Consider the following 21,165-nt stretch of genomic DNA (forward strand, 5'->3'; position numbering starts at 1 on the left):
GCCAATAGGGTATTCACTACAAGGTAACAAACGTTTACTTATTAAAACAAATGCAAAAGAATCACTACATTAGTAACATGACAGTCACATAGATAAACAACATACTTGTCCAATCGTAACCAATCGTCTAAAACTTTAACTTTTTGATCATCCACGAGTGCAAATGGATCATATCCATGTCCAACAATTGCCATTGACTGGTTTTCTGTTTTTGTGATACCTACAGCAGGTTGCGTACCTCGATATGGTGTTAGTAGAGACGGCCCCAGCTTCGTCTCCCTTTTACTCTTCTCTCGCACAATTTTAGTATCATGGTTCGTTTCCATGATTTTGATTGTCTTACCGATTTTCATCTGTTTAAATGTCTCTATATTAGAAGTAGTGGGTTGAAATATCTNGGAAGTGCTTTTGACTCTAGAAAATCCTTGTAACTTTTGGACCAAATTGTTGTGAAATAAGCATCTGTAAAAGCAATCCTTCACTTCTAAACACTTCTGGATTCTTCATTAATCTTAATCGCAACAAGTTCATGCCACTGTTAATATGCTGTTAAAAAAAGGACATAATAGATTATCATAAGAAAGCATAATATACTTGGAAAAAACTGAAACACGTTATTATTGAATGCAATAATAACCTCTTCATTTAGCCACTTTTGAGGAGTTCGCAGAAGATGAAAAAACTCCACGCCACTTTGCTGGGAGCCAATAGGGTATTCACTACAAGGTAACAAACGTTTACTTATTAAAACAAATGCAAAAGAATCACTACATTAGTAACATGACAGTCACATAGATAAACAACATACTTGTCCAATCGTAACCAATCGTCTAAAACTTTAACTTTTTGATCATCCACGAGTGCAAATGGATCATATCCATGTCCAACAATTGCCATTGACTGGTTTTCTGTTTTTGTGATACCTACAGCAGGTTGCGTACCTCGATATGGTGTTAGTAGAGACGGCCCCAGCTTCGTCTCCCTTTTACTCTTCTCTCGCACAATTTTAGTATCATGGTTCGTTTCCATGATTTTGATTGTCTTACCGATTTTCATCTGTTTAAATGTCTCTATATTAGAAGTAGTGGGTTGAAATATCTTTACCGGAGAAGATTGTTGCGGCTGCTCGTTGCAGTTTTTTTTTGGGTCTCGTCCATCCACTATACTCTCTTCATCTGAATTGACCACTTTTTGTCTTGTACCATTTAGTACATCTAAGTTAGCATGCATTTCACCCACGTGAGTTTCTTCATCGTCGCTAAAATCTCTTAGCTTGTATTCTTTTAAAACCTACATATACAAGAACCATGAAATTAAATATTAAATAGTAATCCATGAAAAATAACACCTACGCGGTGTTAAAATTTTCATATTAAAGAACAGAAAAATATATCAAAACAAGATTCTTATTACTATGACTTACCTCATTAGTCTTTAACTTCTCACTTAACAATGTTATTTCTTTCTCGAGAAGATCAACTCTTAAGCGCATCAATTCAATGATTTGTTGCTGGTTTTTCATAGCCTCTAATTGAGCCTCAAGCACCTCAATCTTTTTTGTTTGTTGGTCGATCCTCAACTGTAATGTTTCAACAGATTCACTAGAAATAATTGATGCTCTTGAATCCAATGTCTTCTTCATAGACATTGTATCCACCTCTCTTTTACGTTTCAATGATATCTTTGTATCATCGTCTGATCTGTTTTCCTCTTCAGCCTTTCCACATAATTCTTCCTTTATGTTCTCTTCCAATTGTAAATCGGTCGAACCATCTTCCACCCAAGTAACAGTTTGCAAACTTCCTTCTTTGCATATGGCTTCAAGAAGAGCATCAATTTCCTTGTCAACAACAACATCCTCCCAAACAGCAGAAGTTAAATGTTTGACTATAACTTTTTTGATATTATTCTGCAATTCGAAGTAAAACACATATTAATGTTTCTCAAGATGAGACAAATTAAATCAGAACCAATAATAAAATTTGTCTCAAGCTATGATAGATTAAATCAAGACAATTGTAAAACACAAGTAACAATATACATACCTCATCATTAACTACAATGGTATGGATATCAATGTTACTTTTCCCCTTTGTACCTTTGAACTTTAGAAGGGGAGGGCCATCAACATGTGATGGGCGACCAATCTTTGTTCCGAGACCAGGAACAATTATGTAAGCCCATATTTGAAGCGCTTGTGTAAATCCATGTATCGTGTATGATTGCGCGTTATAATCGATTCGTTTCACAGACTCAATAAGCTGTTTGAAAACCATTGTACCCCAGGGATATTTTTTGAACTTGGGCAAATCAAAAACCATCTGAGCTAATTGGAGAACTAAGCCGCTTCTTATCATCATAGCCTAAAATCACATATGCAATAGATAAGTATGCAAACCGAGTTTTGTCGTCGTCATCTGACCAAGTAGCAACATCTTCACACACTCTTCTCAAATCATTTTTGCAGGGATTCGTCTTTCCTTTGATTTTCAACTTTTTCCACAATTCTTTATGCAGTTTAGCTTCTACGTCAACCTCGCAATCATCTGGAAAAGGTGCACAATCCAAAGCTGTGATCTCTTCGAACTCCGACAAAGAGAATCGAGCTGGTTTATCACCAAACAAACACCAAATCTCATATTTTTTCTTGCATACAAGTTGTTTCGCAAGAAGATATTCAACAACCTTAGAAGACCATGTGAATTTATTATCAACAAACCGTACGATGACTCCAAGAGGAGATTCACGGATGTTGTTCCACACTTCTTTTCCAACTGCACTTTCCACATCTTCCAAAAAGTCAGTTTTACTGTGATAATTGATGCTTTTCTTGGGTTTTGGTTCATAACCAAGTGAAAACAAACGCAAAGGAAATCCTAAATTGATGTTTGTTTGTGCCTCCATCCTGTAAAACATCCATAAAATTAATAAATAATCAGATAAAGTGAAAAGTAGAATAGAATATATCCATAGATAAAAGTGTAAGAATTTAGCTGGATCGAGTTTGTCATTCTAGAAGTAAAAGAAGTAAAACCCCCAAGAACAGAAAACAGAAAACAGAGAATTCAATTGTTTAATAGAAGTTTTAATCTAAACAAGAATAGAGGATTCTATAAACGAAATCGGAGGATAGAGGTTAATAATTAACAATAACCCAGTCCAGAAATCCAATTAACTTGAACAACTAAAACTAGTCAATAAGGAAAAAAGCATGATAGAGTTTGTCATTCTAGAAGTAAAATACCCTTGAACAGAAAATAAGAACAGATAACAGAGCATTGAATTGTTTAATAGAAGTTTTAATCTAAACTAGAACAGAGAATTATAGAAACGAAATCAGAGAATTCTAGAAATGAAATCAGAGAATAGGATTTTATAATTAAAAATAACCCAGCCCAAAAATCCAATTAACTTAACAACTAAAATTAGTCAATAAAGAAAAAGGCATAAGAGATGGAGTAAGAGATCTTACGTTGGTAGTGATTGAATTTGCTGTATATGGAGAACAAGAGAAGGATGTTTCACGTTTTGAAGCGGCGAGCACATGGAGAATGAAGAAAGTTTCTTTGACTCATGTTAATACCAAATTAGATCTTAAACAATTAATATATTTCCATAAATAATTAGAAATTAGATTTTAATTTAATAATTTTACGAAGAAAATCATTTGACATTTTTATTTTAGAAAGAAAAAGACAAAGGATAGTTTTGGTGTTATGAAAACTACTATTACACAAAAAGTAAGTTAGTCTAACAATAAAAATAAAATGAGGTTACCATGGCTAATCATTAATAAAAGTGGGTTATCATGGGTAATTCTCTCTTTTAAATAAAACGTATTTGATGATGATATTGTTATCACTGAATTGATGAGAACAATCGGTTTATAAGTTCTTTTGAAGTTCTTTTTTTCCTTGTGTTTAAACATCTTTAATTGTATGGAAATCAAATATGAGGAGAATTCCTTTGAGAAAAATTCTTGGGTTCACCTCTAGGGGTGAACTACTATTATTTACCCTCTCTTAATTAACCAATCAAAATACAACAAACTCTCATGTTATATCATATTTATAAAATAAATCAAAATTAAAAAAAAAAAAAAGACAAAACAAGTTAAGAAAACCAATTCTGTAGATTTTTTATTAATGAAATGATGTTGGTTTAGATTTATAAAGTAGAGTTTAGATTTTACAATTAAACGAAATCATATGACGATTTTGGTTTACAAAATAGTGGTTAGGGTTTAGTTGTTACAATTAAACAAAATTATATGTCGTTTTGGGTTTACAAAAGAGTGGTTAGAGTTTCGGGGATATATTTTATAATTAAATGAAATTATATGTCGGTTTGGATTTACAAAAAAGTGGTTAGAGTTTAGGGTTTAGATTTTACAATTAAACGAAATTAAATTTCGGTTTGGGTTTATAAAAGAGTGGTTAGGGTTTAGATTTTAAAATTAAGAAAAATTATATGTCGGTTTGGGTTTACAAAAGAGTGGTTAGAGTTTAGATTTTAAAATTAAGCAAAATTATATGTCGGTTTGGGTTTACAAAAGAGTGGTTAGGGTTTAGATTTTAAAATTAAGCAAAATTATATGTCGGTTTGGGTTTACAAAAGAGTGGTTAGGGTTTAGATTTTAAAATTAAGAAAAATTATATGTCGGTTTGGGTTTACAAAAGAGTGGTTAGGGTTTAGATTTTAAAATTAAGCAAAATTATATGTCGGTTTGGCTTTACAAAGAGTGGTTAGGGTTTATATTTTAAAATTAAGCAAAATTATATGTCGGTTTGAGTTTATAAAATAGTGGTTAGGGTTTAAATTTTAATTTCGGTTTATAAAAAGAGTGATTTGGGTTTAGATGTTATAATTTAAAACTATAATATAATGTTTAGAATTAATAATTTGAAAATTAATTGATATACAGAATTTGTTTCCTTAATCAATAATTTGTTTCTTTAAGTAAGAGGGGGTGAATAAGAAATGTTCACCCCTAGGAGTGAATCCAAGAATTGTCCTTCTTTTGAAACGTGTATTGTTTGTAAGTTATTTCCTGGGTTCACTCTAGGGGTGAACAACTATCATTCACCCTCTCTTAATTAACCAATCAGAATACAACAATATGTCATGTCATATCATATTAAAAAAAAATCAAAATCAAAATAAAAAGATAATATAAATTAAGGAAACAAATTATGTAAATCTTTTATTAAGGAAATTATGTTGGTTTGGGTTATAAAAGAGGATTATAGTTTAAATTTGTAATTTGTTTGCCAAAAAAAAAAGGTTTAAATTTGTAATTTTAAAATTTTTATATCGGTTTAGGTTTATAAAGAATGGTTACGATTTAGATTTTATAATTAAACAAAATTATATATCGGTTTGGGTTTACAAAAAAGTGGTTAGGGTTTAAATTTTACAATTAAATGAAACTATATGTCGGTTTGGGTCTACAAAAGAGTGTTTAGGATTTAGATTTTACAACTAAACAAAATTATATGTCGGTTTGGGTTTATACAAGAATATTTAGGGTTTAGATTTTTACTATTAAACAAAATTATATGTCGGTTTGGGTTTATAAAAGAGTGGTTAGGGTTTAGATTTTACAATTAAACAAAATCATATGTCGGTTTGAGTTTATAAAATGTTAGGGTTTAGATGTAATAATTAAAAATGTAATATAATATTTAAATTAATAATTTTAAAATTGATGAATCTACATAATTTATTTTCTTAATTAAGATTTGTTCACCCAAGAATTGTCCTTTGGGACCTCTATCAACTATATTAACACCGTTTTTTTTGTTTCGATCCCATAATTTTTTAAGCCAAACTCAAAATAATCCTGATACACGCATATACTATATAGTCTATGGTATAATTGTGATATCTAAGGTGTATAGCATAAACGTGAGTGGTTGAAACTCGGTCATGAGCAATCTCGACTTAACGTGAGAAAGAATAATCAACTCCATGGACCATCACAAATTGGTCCGAAATAGAGAGATACTACAATGCAATATTTTTTGTTCTCTTTGTAACTTTCTATTTTCAAATGTTGATCAAAATATCCTTGTGTTTTATGACTACAATATTTTATGACTAGAACTGATGTTTTGGTAGACAAGCACATGGCTTAGGTTAGTAGATGAATGATTTGCCGCAGGAGTGTGGCCATGTGTTGGCTTATACTTCAAGTAGCTGACAATCATTTTTCATTTTTTAATATTGATTTTGGGGTTTTTATGGATTTGAATACACAGTTTGGAAGTTGAAGTTGATTACTCCTATTGTGAGACAGCAGCCTAGAGTTCATGAACAACCCTGATCAGCCAACAACACCATAAGTCAGCAGATAGATAGATGAAGTCAACCTTGCTCAAATTTTTGAATTTACGTTCTTTAAAAGTTTTGCTTAGCAAGTACTTTCATAATACAATTCCAATAAGAACATAATCCACCTCTGGTGAAGTCAGAACAAAATAAACGATTCTTGACTACTTCAACTAGATTGAAGAGATGCAAAATTCACATAGATACTATGATTCTTGAAAACTCTGCTTAACTAATTAAAGTTGTGGATGTATGTAAGCAAGACATCAAAGAGTAATGAAATAAATAAATAGAAATAAAATTGGAAACTAAAAAGAAACCGCGGTTGATACATTCTTATAAGATCCCTGGAACAATCCAGCGAAAGCGAATGCTGGAAATGTAACAATAAGGTAGAGGTAGAGTCCATCCTATATTGGTTGTTGCAAGATCAAAAGCACCGGTACTATTTTGAAGGTTGGCCTGAGGCGGCCAAACATCATCAGGAACGAAATAGATGTCTCCTCCACGAATCTCTTCTTTACCTGATGCTACTGCCAATGTGATCCCATCACCAAAAACCAATATCTCATTGCCCAGAGAATCTACTCGTTCCCATTCCTTGCCTTGTAGATTCATCTTAAAGATGTAGAACAAACGTTTCTCTTCGTACTCAAGGAATCCTTTTAAGCTCAGAATGATTAGAACATCTCCTGAAGTCGTGATCGCTAATCTCCTCTTCCAAATGAATTCCCACGGTTTCGGATCATAGTTAAACGGATGATTCAAATAAGGGTTTTCTTCGATGATCTCTACCGGGGTATCACCAGCGTAATCAAGAATCTTGATGTGATGATCAGAAGTATAAACACAGAGCTTTTGGTCCTTGTAAGCCATATGTAAACACTTTGTTCCTTCAAGGTGCCACCAAGAATCATCTCCTTTCTTGTATGAGAACAAGTACTGAGCATTGTAAATCCAACTAACGACAAAATCTTTCGTTTTCTCATCGATCCACAAAACAGCCGTCTCGATATACCTGTTGATGATCGTCTCACGATCTAACCAAGAGTGTTCGAGGAATAACCCACCAACGTCTTTTCTTTGGAATCTCACTTCACCTCGGAGTGATAGAGGCGGAAGATCGATTCTCTCGCAGGTAAACACGTTCAAGACGTAGAAATCGAGACTCGGATTCATCATCAGTATCCAGATACCGTAACTCGCGAGGCAACGGCTCTCGGACAATATGTCTCCGAGACATCTTTTCCTGTAAGTCTTTCCTTCTCGAGGATCTAACAGCTTACAAGAGTTTGTGTCAGACAACTTAGTGAACAGATCATTGAAAGGTTTCGAGACGGAATATTTTTCCGGGAAACGTATCAGCCATGGATACCTATTCCATGATGCTGCAACGCATGATTTCGAAGCAGAGTACCACTTTGAACAAACGGTTCTTGCTCGATGAAAATCTGAACAGCTTAAGCTTTCGAAAATCAATTGCATGGTATCGGAACACATCTCCGACCAGTCGACGTCTCCTGGAGATGTCATCTCTTCTTCTCTCTGATTCTCTAACTCTTAGGTTCCTCGTCTACCAAGTTAGGTTAAGCCTACCTTTTTATTTATGCTAATAATTTACTTTTTCTATATATTTGTTTTTTGGTAGTTACTAATTTACTTTTTCTATTGTCAAGCGGAATAAAATATTTTTATAATTAACTGTATGTTTGGTGGGATTGGAATTTTAATTTTGCAACAAAAATAATAAATAAAAATAGTCTAGCAAAAAAAACCATCGCCGAGTCACCTCCAAAAGACTATGACCTACTGGTTTAGCCAACGTGATTGTACTTGTCGCAAGATTGAACACATCGCATTCCTTTTGACCTGGCCAAAAATCATCTTCAACAAAAAAAAAAAGATGGAACCACCATTGATATATGTTCTTTGTGTGTCTCCAGACCAAAGGTAACCAACCATATCATTTTTTCCAAGAGAATCTACTCTTTTCCACTTCCTCCTACTCTCAAGATCCATCTTAAAGATTCGAAACAAAAACTTCCCTTTCTTGTACCATCCTGAATTATGAATGGCCCCATAACATCTCCAGATTTTTAATCACTTCTCCCTCTTCGATGTCCCTCTTTCAATAACCAAACGTGAAGAGTACACTAATTTTGAAAGTTTTTAAGTTTTGAAAAGCAATTGTGATAGTTCTGTTCCATACACGCATTTGAGAGGGGATCAGTTGTAAGATTTATATAAGAACTTTTATCAACCAAAAGATTCATTAAACCACAATTCCCTAGAAAACATTGTATTAATCCGCAAAATAAAGATAACCATAAAAGCTTCATCCGCAAAATAAAGCTTACAACCATCACAATACTCGAACAAATCCAAAGAAAAAAAAAGTAGCCAAAACAAACAACTTGGCAAGTTGGCTCTGCTTCAGCTGCTGAATCCCTCTGAATCAAGACTTAGACCAAATGAGAAACCAATCTCCTTAAAGCATATCCTGGAACAAACCAGAAACTCTTCACGAATGAAACATCTAATGATTTAGGCCTTGTGATTGCACTTGTGGCAAGATCGAACACACCGCAATTAGGTTCTAGTTGCATAATATCAAAATAAAAACCAACTGGCCAAAGATCACCATCCCGTAAACAGATTGAATCACCCTTGATTCCCAAACCATTAATATCCTTGATAGGTGCTCTTACTGTGACCCCATGACTAAATATCAACATCTCACCACCAAGAGAATCTACTCTTTCCCATTTACAACTCCCCAAATTCATCTTATAGATGTAAAACAAAAGTTTATCTCCTAACCCTTTCAAGCTCACGATCATCAAAACTTCTCCAGAGTTCGTAACCGCTACTCTCTGCTTCCAAATGTGTTCCCCACGTTTGGAAACAGAGCGAAAGCTAAACAGATGGTTACGATACGGATTCATTTCCACAATCTCCTCAGGCAAATCACCAGATAAATCAAAAATCTTGATGCTGTTATCAGCAGTATACACATAAAGCTTGTACTCCTTATCAAACACCATAGAAACACACTTTGCGCCTTGGAGATTAGACCATGAATCATCTCCTCTCTTGTATGTGAACAAGTAATGTTGTTTGACACTCCAAGCTACAACGTAATCCCCTGTTCTCTCATTTATCCAAAGACAAGCCTGTTTCTTGGAAGAGACCAAGTCCGTACGCTCGATGTAATGTTTCCACTCAACTTCTTTATCCACTCTCTCTTTCCCCAGAATCGATGACTCCATCGATGGGAGATCGATTCTTTCACGAGTGAACACGTTTACAAGATAGAACCCTAAACCAGAATCAACCATCAAGAACCAATTGCTGCAGCTAGAAAGTACATACCTTTCTGAAAACTCGGCTCCTGGATGTTGGATTTCGTGTGTTTGTTCTTCTCCCGGATCGAAAAGTAAAGCAGAGTTCTCGTTGAAGACGACTCGCCATGGATACAGAGGTCGCTTACAAGTTGTGGAAACTGTGTACCAGTTTGAGCAAACGGTTCTCGCTCGGTGATAGTCCTTGTAGTGTAGTCTTTCTAGTATCGATCGCAAAAGATCGTGACAGAGCTTGGACCAATCGTAACAAGTTCTCGATCGCGACATTGTCGTCTCTTTCAGATCATTCCGACTCACACAAAAACAGAGTACAATGTTATGTATCGAGAGACGACGATTAAATGGGTTTAGGGTTTCTAAACCAAAGGAAACGTTTAATGGGGCTAAGCCCATATTGGACGAATAAAGCCCACGAACTAAAACAAGCGTATTAGGTCACTTATATCATACGGTATCAAGTGAAATCTTATTTAAGCATGTTACAATCAAATACTTGATAAAACCGAAATCAGAGACTGAGGAAGTGAGTTTCTTACGAAAGCATATGAAGACTAATTAGCATATCCTGGAACAAACCAGCAAATTTTGGAAGACAGATCTTCTAATCCTGTATGCCATGTGATTGTACTTGTGGCAAGATCGAACACACCGTAAACTGGTTGTCTCTTCATTGTGTTATCAAACAAATAGTCATCATCAAGGAAACAGATTGAATCACTCTTGAGTCCTCCGCCACTAATATCCTTGACCGGTGCTCTTATTGTGACCCCATGACCAAATATCAACATTTCATCTCCCAAAGACTCTACTCTTTCCCAATCGCCAATCTCAAGATTCAGCTTGAAGATGCTAAACTTTCTATCATCTAACCCTTCTAAACTCAGAACGATTAGAACCTCTCCTTCTCTTGTGACCGCAAGTCTCAACTTATAGATCGTATCTACGAAGCGAAAAGGATGACTAAGATAAGGGTTTACTTCCTTGGTTTCTTTAGGGCAATCTCCAGAAAAATCAAGAATGTTGATATAATGATCAAAGGTATACACATAAAGCTTGTTATCTTTATAAGCCATATCCTCACACTGTGTACATGTGATACTCCATCGCTTATCTTCAGCATCATCATCATCATTTCCTATTTTCTTGTATGAGACGATATAGAACTGTTTGATAGTCCAAGCAACGACGTAATCTCCAGTCCTCCCGCTTACCCACAGAATAGCCGGTTTTTCAAACCTAAAATCGTTCCATGTCAAGAGAAACTTGGTGCCGTAGAGCTCAAGGAAGTATCCAATTCCAAACTCGTCCTTTCGTATGAATCTAAAAGGACGATCACCACGAAGCGATGATTCTAATGAAGGGAGTTTGATCCCCTCGCGAGTAAACACGTTCAAAAGATGAAAATCTAGACTAGGATCTACGATTAGTATCCAATTCCCGTAACTAGCAAGACAATGGATTTTGAATAAGTCGATTCCAAGAAGATTTTTTGTGTAGATCTTGTCTTGTAATGGATCAAACAAGACAGAGTTCTTACCTCGGAATACGATTCTCCATGGATACAGAGGACATGTCTGAGATACGGCATACCAGTTTGAGCAAACTGTTCTTGCTCGATGAAAATCTAAGCAACTTAAGCTTTCGAAGATCGGTCGCAAAAGATCAGGATAAAGCTTTGACCAACCATTATCATCTCTAGACATTTTTCGTATTGCATTTTCTGGAGGCGTGCGACTAATTACATTTTAGGGGTTTTTGTTTTTGTTTTTTCCTCGTATGAATAAAACGAATCATCAGTTCCGATATTCCGGTCATATCCGAACAAACCAAACCAATACTAAAAAAAAGAAAAAATTGATAAAAACGATTTTATTATTAAAATAAATAAATAACCAATCTAAGCAACACAATGGAATCAAATTTGGAGCTGTAGTTCTACTACCATTCAAAACTACTATAGTCTATAGACTAGCTAGGAAAAAACAACCTCACGGAACCAAAATTTGGACAATTGAAATCGTTTTGAATCACCAACGATCGAGTAGGAACATGGCCACGATAAACATACTTGTTACTAGAGTAATAAATCGAGTTTGGCTTGGTGCCATTAACTGCAGCTGGTATAGTCACACCAAGATCCATAATCCAAGACTCATCCCCTTATGACACCAGAGGTTCCCATCGTATACAATTGTAGATTTTTAATCTCCTATCCATCATAATCAAATTATGTTTTTTTTTTTGGACAAAATCAAATTATGTTTTTAATATTCAATTTTGTCGTAAATTTCAAATGTATAATAGTTATTAAAAAATAATAATGTTGCTAGGTTAGTCTATTAGGCTTATAGAAACGATGAATACTATGCTACAAATCGATTTTTAGATTACTCACACAGAGTTACTTTCAACAACTCATAAGCATCATCAAGTCACATTAAGCAAAGAAGAGATGGAAAAAAAGTTTTAGAAATTCGCAGGACTATCATCGAGTTGCTTCTCATCTTCAATCTCAACCTCCAAAATCTCAGGGATCCTCTGTTTCATGTAGTTCCCAATTCGAGCTAGAACCATTGCACGTGTGTGCCAAAACTTGCCCCTTAAACTTATCTTCACGAATGGTCCGTCTAGTTCCACTAACTCTACTTGTCCCGTTATCCCAACCGATGAGTCGAACAGTTGTGCAAGCTGCCGTACGTAAACCAAAACATTATTCTCGATCAAAGATTCATAAATCCGGAACTTGACATAGGGTACAAATCCTTAGTTTAGTTCTGTTAAAACCCAAAAAACTAAGATCACTTCCTCTACAAGCAACAACAATGCTCTGTTTTTTCCCAAGCAGGAAGTAAACCAAACCAGAAAGGTTGGTGCAAGTCGGTTTAATTGAATACCGGTTCTGAACCATACCAATCTAGAATTGGGTAAAAACGGTTAGAAAAAAAAAAGCGAATTTACCTCGATGCGAGCTTCGGATAGTACCAGATGGATATTCTCCTCCGTCAAATCCAGTGGAGGAAGCGAAACTCCGCCGCCGGAAACTGCTTCCGCCGTCGTTAGTGTTCTTGCTCTTGATTTCTCCGATAAGACCAATCCCAAATACACAGGCTTTCTCATACTAACATTTCTGAACCGTAGAGCAAGTCCGATGCAGTGAGATACTGAATTCACGGTTTTGTGTGGTGAAAAATCCGGCGAAGCCGTACGGTGGTTGATCGGAAGAGACACCAGTCCCATGGCCACTCTCAGTACCGCAAAAAATCTGCCTAAAACTAGTAAAGGACTTATGTGGTTTCTGATAATGTTGATGGTGACGTGGCGAAACCTCACCGTTCGTTTTTACTTCAGTCGAAATTTATAAATACATGGGCTTAAGGACTACGAAATAGCATGGGCTTCTCAGTAATTGTTAAAAGCCCATAAGGGCATGCAATCATTTTACAGCTTTTAGTTTTTGATAAATTACATTTCTTTTTGTTTGGTCATCCCTCTCACACAAAGTCACAAGTCACAAGACACAAGACATGTAATACAGAACCGAGAAGAGAAATAACGAATGGTGAAAACGATCTCTACTAGATATCATTCCAAAAGAAAAAAGAAAAAAAAGATCTCTACTATACAGATACAACAAAATACAGTGTCATTGAATGATAAGAGTATTTGACAAGTCACATGGTTACAAATGGCATAGTGGAAAATGGGATTTGAGGTGACATGGACATGTGTGGGGTTACATTATCCACCATATAAATCGTTTCACACGCTTGTGGGTCTTACAGAGAGACGTACGAATACGTATGTACGTGTATACATGAAACGTGTGAATTCGTATATGTTTAATTATGTATATTAGTATATACGTACGTACATTATATATTCGTCCGTCTTTCATCATCAATTCGTCTTGCTTACACTGCGAATGACTTTGCTCTTTGTAAATAAAGAATGGAGCAAGCTAACAAGAATTTCTGAATTTGTATCAAAATAATGCACAATTCATGGTATATATGTATCATGCATGGATCAACCATTATATATTTTTCGAATACAATCAAAGAGAGAAATGCATATCCGTTTATTTATGATCTATAGCTATAATAATCGTTCTTTCCAATGATAATATTTTATTTTATTTTATTTATTTATTTTTGTGCAACCATAATAATAATTTATATTTCTTTTGTCCATTAAAAAATTGATGTTTAGAATTTTTTATACATTTTAAGAAAACAATGATTATTGAGTTTAAATATATTTTTTTTTGACTAAAGAGATATTATTTAATTTTAAACCAATAACAATTCAAAATTTTAAATATTTTCAATGATTACTTTTTGAAGTTTACAAAACATTAATTTTTATAGGACAAAAATATATCCCAAAACATCAAATGTACGTGGGAGAGAGCGAATATGATGGATTATATATTGTATACCTAAGATTCGTGTTGATTACATACATCATATCTCAACAATTTTATACAAGTTTTTCTTACGTTTACTAGAAAACCACTACTTGTTTTATATATATATATGTGTGTATTATGAAATATAATAAGATAAACAAGTGGGCGATCCGCTCTTAGAAAATGTATTGTATAAAATAAAACAATTAAAACCTTAACTTATTGACGCCTGTTGAGTCAAAGCTTGGCAGATCTAATCTGCAAGAGCTTCTGAGCAACTTCGACTACAAATGTTCTAAGATAACTCCCAATAACTTGATTAATCATATATATTGTTTCTTCTAAATTCTAACTAACATTTAACATAAATTATTGTCAGTTTTTAATATCATGATATTGTTATTATTTTTGTATTATATTCCTATTTAAATACAGCGCTGCGTAATCGTTGGATTGTAGTGTAAACAAGTTTTGTTCAAGGGAAAAAACCTTAAAAATATTTCATTTATTTTTTATTTGAAAGTTTAATACTTCATGTAATTTTATTGGAATAAAAATACTTCATTTAATTATTATTAGATAAAAATTACTTAATCTTTGTATTATTAGTAGATTCATATCTCTGACTTAACATCCGTTAATTGGTGTGACGGAATTATTAGACGGTAATAAAAGTTTTAGTTAAAATCTTAGTAGATATATATTATATATTTAGTAATAATATGTGTTATGTTAGTGTGGTCTCGTGGTAATGGTTGAGTTTAACCTCACACCATATGCGGGTTCGATCCACATCAAAAACAATTTTTTTTTTTGACTCTCGTCTCTCTCGACGCGAAGAACGGAGCCGTCAACACACAAGCCTCACAGATATGAACGAAGAATCGGAGAAACCGCAATGCCCAATAGATTAAAGCGGCAGTGACCATGAGACCAGGATAAAGCGTACCACCGATGATTCGACCAAGAGGGTACCAACTCTCACAATCGAACCAATTCCAAAACTTGTAGAAGCCTTTCTTGGTGAGGAAAAGAGTGGTACGGTAGTTGAAATACGGATCAAATTCGTGGATCATGGATTCGTATCGGAGAACACTAAAGAGACGTGCTATGAAGGCTAAGATGTAGACGAGATCAAGGATCGAGATACATACGGAGCAAGATCTCTTGCTGCTTCGTCTTCAATTTTAGGGATTAGAAAGGGAATAAACTATTGTTGATCAGAACTAGACTCATCGTCGTCGTCGCCATGAATTCCGATTTCGCCGGCTCTGATTTACCTCCCATTGAAATGGATAAAGTAGCACGATCTCCAACGGTGATGATCTGAGTCAAGGCAAGACACGAGAGATAAAACCCAAAAAAAATCTGTTTTTTATGTGGATCGAACCCGCAAATGGTGTGAGGTGAAAACCAACCATTACCACGGGACCACGCTAATATTACTCGTATTATTACTAAATATATAATATATATATCTAGTAAGAATTTAATTAAAACTTTTAACATCGTTTAATAATTCCGTCACACCCGTTAACGGATGTTAAGTCAGAGGTATGAATCTACTAATAATACAAAGATTAAGTATTTTTTGTCCAACAATAATTAAATGAAGTATTTTTATTCTAATAAAATAATATGAGGTATTAAACTTCCAAATAAAAAATAAACGAGATATTTTTAAGGTTTTTTTCCTTTTGTTTAATGAGTTTTTTTGCTTGAGATTCGATAACATTTAAAGTGTTACTCTTGGGATTGATGCTTATGTAGTTATGTGTGACTAATTTTATTACTTTAATGCTTAAAACATATGATTCCGTAACAAGTTATTTTATTATATAAAATTGGGTTTTGAAAGTTAGCCATTAACAAGATTTTGACATGTGTCAAGTTATCAATCTCAGATTTTGACATGTGTAAAAGTTAATATTTAATAGGAAGAATTTGATTACAACAAAAGAAAAATATTTTGTTTTAATAAATATGAATAATGTAAAAAGATAATTATAAAAAATTAGAGAATTTATAAAAAATACAAAGTTTTTTTAAATAACTATAAGGAGATTTTATATATATATATATATATATATTTCATAAATTTGAAATTATAATATTATTTACTTATTTTTAATTTTAAGTTATTAATTCTACAAAAAAATATAGAAAAAGGGATTAAGGAAAATATACAGTTAATTATTAATTCTAAATTTTATAAATACTCACTTCTATATAAACATAAATCTTATTTACATAATTTATTCAAAAATACTGCTTTCAACTTTATTTTAATTGGGATTTTTTTTAATGGGAAGATAAATTTTTCTTATTTTTTAAACCAAATTTTTCTCCTACTTTCTCCTTTTTCAGTTGGGAATAGGTAAGATTAATAAGTTGACCCCAAAAAAAGATTAATATATGCATCTTCTTTTCCTCATACTGTAATTTAAAATTATTGTAGTATTTTTAGATTGTTTTATTTAATTTATATTTTCATCTTTGAATTATTTGGGATTCATATATTATCGTGCTTATAATTTTCTATTGTTTCTATAAATATGCAAAATTAATTTTCTTCTAATTTCTCAACCTTGATTGGTTGGTCATAAACCCTTCTTTTTTTTGCAAACATAATTTTCAAATGCATGTAGTTTTGCATATTCATTATTGTCTTTAGGATTGAATCAAAAAGCATTTAGTATGCATTTGCATTTGGGATGATAATGAAGCTACCTTGTAATAGTAGAGTCTTAGGATTGAACCACAGCCCTCATTTATAGTTTATTGGTGCTTGCTTAAAGCATTGTGTCTCTTGAAAGCATTTTCTTCTAGTGTAAAGCTTGCTTGATCATTGCTGCATCTCTATATTATTTGGACTTTAATTTGATCTTTAAATTATCTTGCATATAGACTATGAATGCTAGCCCATGGAACTTTCATTTGGGTTAACTATCTCTATTGGCCACTCTATTTTGTTTAACTCAATCTCTTGCCATACCTTTGAACCCCAACCTTTTCTTTCAAGCCTTCTGTTGATTTGTTGAGTGAGGCCTCCTTGTTGATAATGTTATAGGTTGTGAAACCTTGAGAGTATTGAGAATGACAAAGAACTGGCTCTTGTTTTAGCTAGGTTTGGAATCTTTAGAACTAGCTAATAGGACTGGTTTTGAAAGAAATAGGTGGTTAGAATTTTGATTTGGGTAAAGGTTCGGAAACAAGAGAGATTAAGGGGGGGAGAAAAGAAAGAATTACTTGGTCAAAAGAAAAGAAAAGATTTATCTCTATTGTTAAGTTTGGTTAAAAGCTCTAAGTCTCTTAAGAAGAAAAAGAGAAAGAAAAGTCTAGCTGATGTCTCCTAGAAAAGTTTCATAAAAAAAAAAGAGAATGCTAAAGCATAGTCTAATAAGAATGGTTCATCAAAAGAAGTTTCAAAAGAAGTTAAACAAAAAATAGGAGCTTATGTTTAAAGTGAAGCCTTAGAGATATTCAAAAGTTTAAAAGACAATAAGTAAAGAAGAGAAGGGGTATAAGTTGAATCAAGTTGAGTTTATGGGTTAGAAAGAAAGAAAAGAAGGATGAGAAAAAGGGTAGAAAAGCTTCTAGATGGGTAGAACATCAAGAGCTAAGCTTTGTATGCCCAAATTATTCTCAGTCTTAGATTGGTTTCATAACTTTCTAGCATTGCTCTTTGTTTGAGAGTAAACCACCCAAAAATATCATTGCCAACCACCTTTTTATAAAAAAAAAGCCTTTCCCTTAAACCAATTGAGCTTGATTTATTTTCCATTTACAATATCACACCAAACACTTTAATGAATGTGAAAGAGTTGTTCAATAGGATTGCAAGTCTTTACCAATAGATAGAAGGTGAACTAGAGTGGTGCATTGTGATAAGCATAGAAAAATATTTGTAAGGAATTTGATTGATCCTAGCACCATTGAATTACATTTAAGGACTGTGGTTTGAATCCTTTGTCTCATGCTCTTAGGTTCTGAGTCCCATTTTTAAACCTCTCTCTCTTGTTTTCCACTTGGTTTTTGCTAGAGGATTAGCAAAATATAAGTTTGGGGGACCTTTCCTTGGGATTTGGCTCCAGAGTTCTTCATCTAAGTTATTGAAAATTGAGTAAGCTTTGCAATGGAGGTGATTGCAGGCCAATCAGATGTGCGTGTAAAGAGTTATACCTGTTTGAGTGAACGTATATACAGCCAGAGTGAAGACAGGAGCCACCAGCGGCCAAGACCATCGGCCAAACCATGGCCGTGGGAGACCATCGAGCACCACCATCGGCCAAAAGCCAACCGATTGAACTCACTTGGACCACGAAAAGGAGACACCAGCGACCAAGAGCAGCGGCCAAGTGATGGCCGATTGAAGCCATCGGTCAAGGCCATCAGCCAAGAGTCGGCCGATTGAACTCTCCACGCCACGGACAGGAGCTACTAGCGGCCACCACCATCGGCCACGTCATGGCTGATGGAGCCAAGCGGCCTCGCCAATCGGCCAAGACCATCCCGCAACCATCTTAGTCCACACTTGTTTTAGCTTTGTCCCGGGTTTGACCCGGCCTGTTTTGGGTTGACCGGGTTCCCTTCTATTTTCCTATAAATACATTAACCCTATTAAGGGGAGACTTATCTTTTGCTTAGCTTTTGTTTATCTCTTGTTTAGCAGCTTTTAGGGTTCTTAAACTTTCTTACTCTTGGTTTGTTGGATGATTGAGTACTTCTAAGTTTTTAATATCAAGTTCCTCTTTTATATTCTCTAATCTACAATCTCTAATTATGGTTTCACAAAGATCAAACCCATTCCTTTGTGTGATCATAACTATGAGTGAGTAGATCCTTTAGAACTTTGGGCTTGATAGATTAGGGAGATAGATGATTGATCTTTGATGTCTAGGGGTTTATTTATGTGATTCCTATCTTGTTTAGTGTTAATAATGCTAGATAGGCTTGATAATGCTTGAATCTAGACATTAGGATTTCCATCCCCATAAGGTGTTTGATGAAATTCCTGAACCAAACTATTCAAGAGCTTTGCATTCCTAGCCAATGAAAATTAATGATTAGGGTGCTTAGTGGTATTTAGACTTGTTTATAATGCATGCTTACCTTGTGATTACCTTTGGAAATTGTTGATTATCACTTGATTGGCATAAGATCTCTATCATGGAAATGGATTGATTTCAATAAGTGTTCTTAGCCATAGGATTGTTCTTGATTGTTGCTTAGACATCTAGGATTGATTAGCTATCTCCCAAGTCATTAACCTTGCCCAAGGTTCACTTGTTTAATCTTGATTTAAAGTATGTTCTTAGCTGTGTCCTTGTTTGTTTTGAGTTTGCATTGCTTGAATTTGTTTAGTTTTCTTTTTTTGAATCAGTTTGTTAGTTAAGATTGTTACAAGAAACCAATTCCTGTATTAGTTTAGATTAAGCATTAATGTGTATTCCTAGTGTGTTGATCATTGCAAACTGAGGTTCGATAATTTAATTGATAGAAAAGTACTACATCAATTTGGCGCCGTTGCCGGGGATCGAACCCGGGTCACCCACGTGACAGGCGGGAATACTTACCACTATACTACAACGACGCCAAATTAACATAATTGTTACCTTTATTTAGTATATTATATGTAATATATATATATATATATATATATATATATATATATATATATATATACATTAAGCCAACTATTTTACTTTTACTTCACTAATACATTGGGAAATTTAACATTAGTTACTATCAAAAGATTTTATGACGTTAGAAAAATGTTTTTACTTTCATTGGTTGTCGGAGCAAGCCATTTTGAGATAGCAAAAAGAAGTGAACATGTTCTCTCCACATAGGAGGAGGGCAGAGCCGAGGTTCTCTATATGGTGGAGAAGGTTGAACACAAGGTTATCTCCCCAAGGGAGGAATGTGGAGGAGGTTGGACGCAAGGTTCTCTCCATAGTGGAGGAGGTTGGATGCAAGGTTCTCTCCATAAGAGATGAGGGCGGAGCCGAGGTTTTCTCCATGGTGGGCATACATTATTGTGATGATACATCACTGATTAATATATTGTGTATTATATTTTTTATTCAAAATATTTTTTGAGCCAACAATTTTATTAATTAAAAAACTATGCATAAGTGAAAGTAAAATAGTTGGCTTAATGTGTTCATATAGACATTTTCTAGGTGGTGATAAATAATATATTTGTAACATATAATATATTTATGTATAAAAAATACACTTTTAATAGTAATATACATAAAAGATTTGTAAATGGATATAAATCAGTGTATTATAAAAAAAAAATTATAAATAACATACAACAAATTTTAATATATTTTTATTAAATTTAATTTAATTTATAAAACTTTAAACCCACAAATCGAACGCGTTTTCAAAGACAAATTTTATTTACGTATAAGAGTTATTCTACAAAACAAATTTTTCAAAAATATAAAAAGAAAAATTCACTCGATCTTGTAAAAATAGGACGCGTTTTCTTGTTTAGGTTCACGAGAATAAAGTTGACTCATGTTACCGAGAGCCGGACTTCTACATATATGTTACCGAGAGCCGGACTCATGTTAGCATCGAGTAATTTAATAAACTAACACCAAACAACAATTTTAATTTGTTTATGCAAATGTTATAATATAGAAACTATAAGGACATTTTGTATTGTGTGCTATATTTAATTGATTGCTAATAATATCAATTGCCATGAGTTTCTTCTACCATCACGGGTCCTATTAAAAGTCTTCTTTTGATAAGTATACGTTTTCATAGATAGTTCATATCTCAACCGATATATAATGATATAAAAGTTTTGGTGCTAAGATTTTGTTAGGAAAAGCAAATGATTTAACATCAAAATAGTCTAATCCTAACTTGTTGAAGTGGCCAATTCAATTGAAAAGAAACCGAATATTTTGGTTTTATAATATATTAAGCGAAAAAGAGAGAAGGAGAAGAGTAAGAGAAGCGTGACCAATGTAGCGTGGAGAGTAGCTACCTTCCTAGTGCTTATCTTCTCATTTTTGCCTAACATTTTATAACGTCAAATAT

At 33.8% G+C, this 21,165-nt stretch overlaps 4 protein-coding genes across 4 annotated transcripts; all 4 read right to left on the reverse strand.

Annotated features, from left to right (window-relative positions):
* Positions 6,667–7,863, reverse strand: LOC104704237 (putative F-box protein At2g33200). Its single transcript, XM_010420356.1, has one exon. It carries the CDS (start codon positions 7,861–7,863, stop codon positions 6,667–6,669), a length of 1,197 nt encoding a protein of 398 aa, XP_010418658.1.
* LOC104700133 (putative F-box protein At2g33200) lies at positions 8,599–9,998 on the reverse strand. The gene has a single exon (XM_010415602.2). The coding sequence runs from the start codon at positions 9,957–9,959 to the stop codon at positions 8,793–8,795; it is 1,167 nt and encodes a 388-aa protein (XP_010413904.1). The 5' UTR covers positions 9,960–9,998; the 3' UTR covers positions 8,599–8,792.
* On the reverse strand, positions 10,244–11,395 carry LOC104704238 (putative F-box protein At2g33190). Its single transcript, XM_010420357.1, has one exon. The coding sequence runs from the start codon at positions 11,393–11,395 to the stop codon at positions 10,244–10,246; it is 1,152 nt and encodes a 383-aa protein (XP_010418659.1).
* LOC104700135 lies at positions 12,047–13,007 on the reverse strand. The gene is made up of 2 exons (XM_010415603.2): positions 12,651–13,007; positions 12,047–12,380 (listed from the first exon to the last, which is right to left on the reverse strand). Exons 1-2 carry the CDS (start codon positions 12,927–12,929, stop codon positions 12,159–12,161), a joined length of 501 nt encoding a protein of 166 aa, XP_010413905.1. The 5' UTR covers positions 12,930–13,007; the 3' UTR covers positions 12,047–12,158.

Source organism: Camelina sativa, chromosome 7 (assembly GCF_000633955.1).
Source record: "Camelina sativa cultivar DH55 chromosome 7, Cs, whole genome shotgun sequence".
NCBI classification, from domain to species: Eukaryota; Viridiplantae; Streptophyta; class Magnoliopsida; order Brassicales; family Brassicaceae; genus Camelina; species Camelina sativa.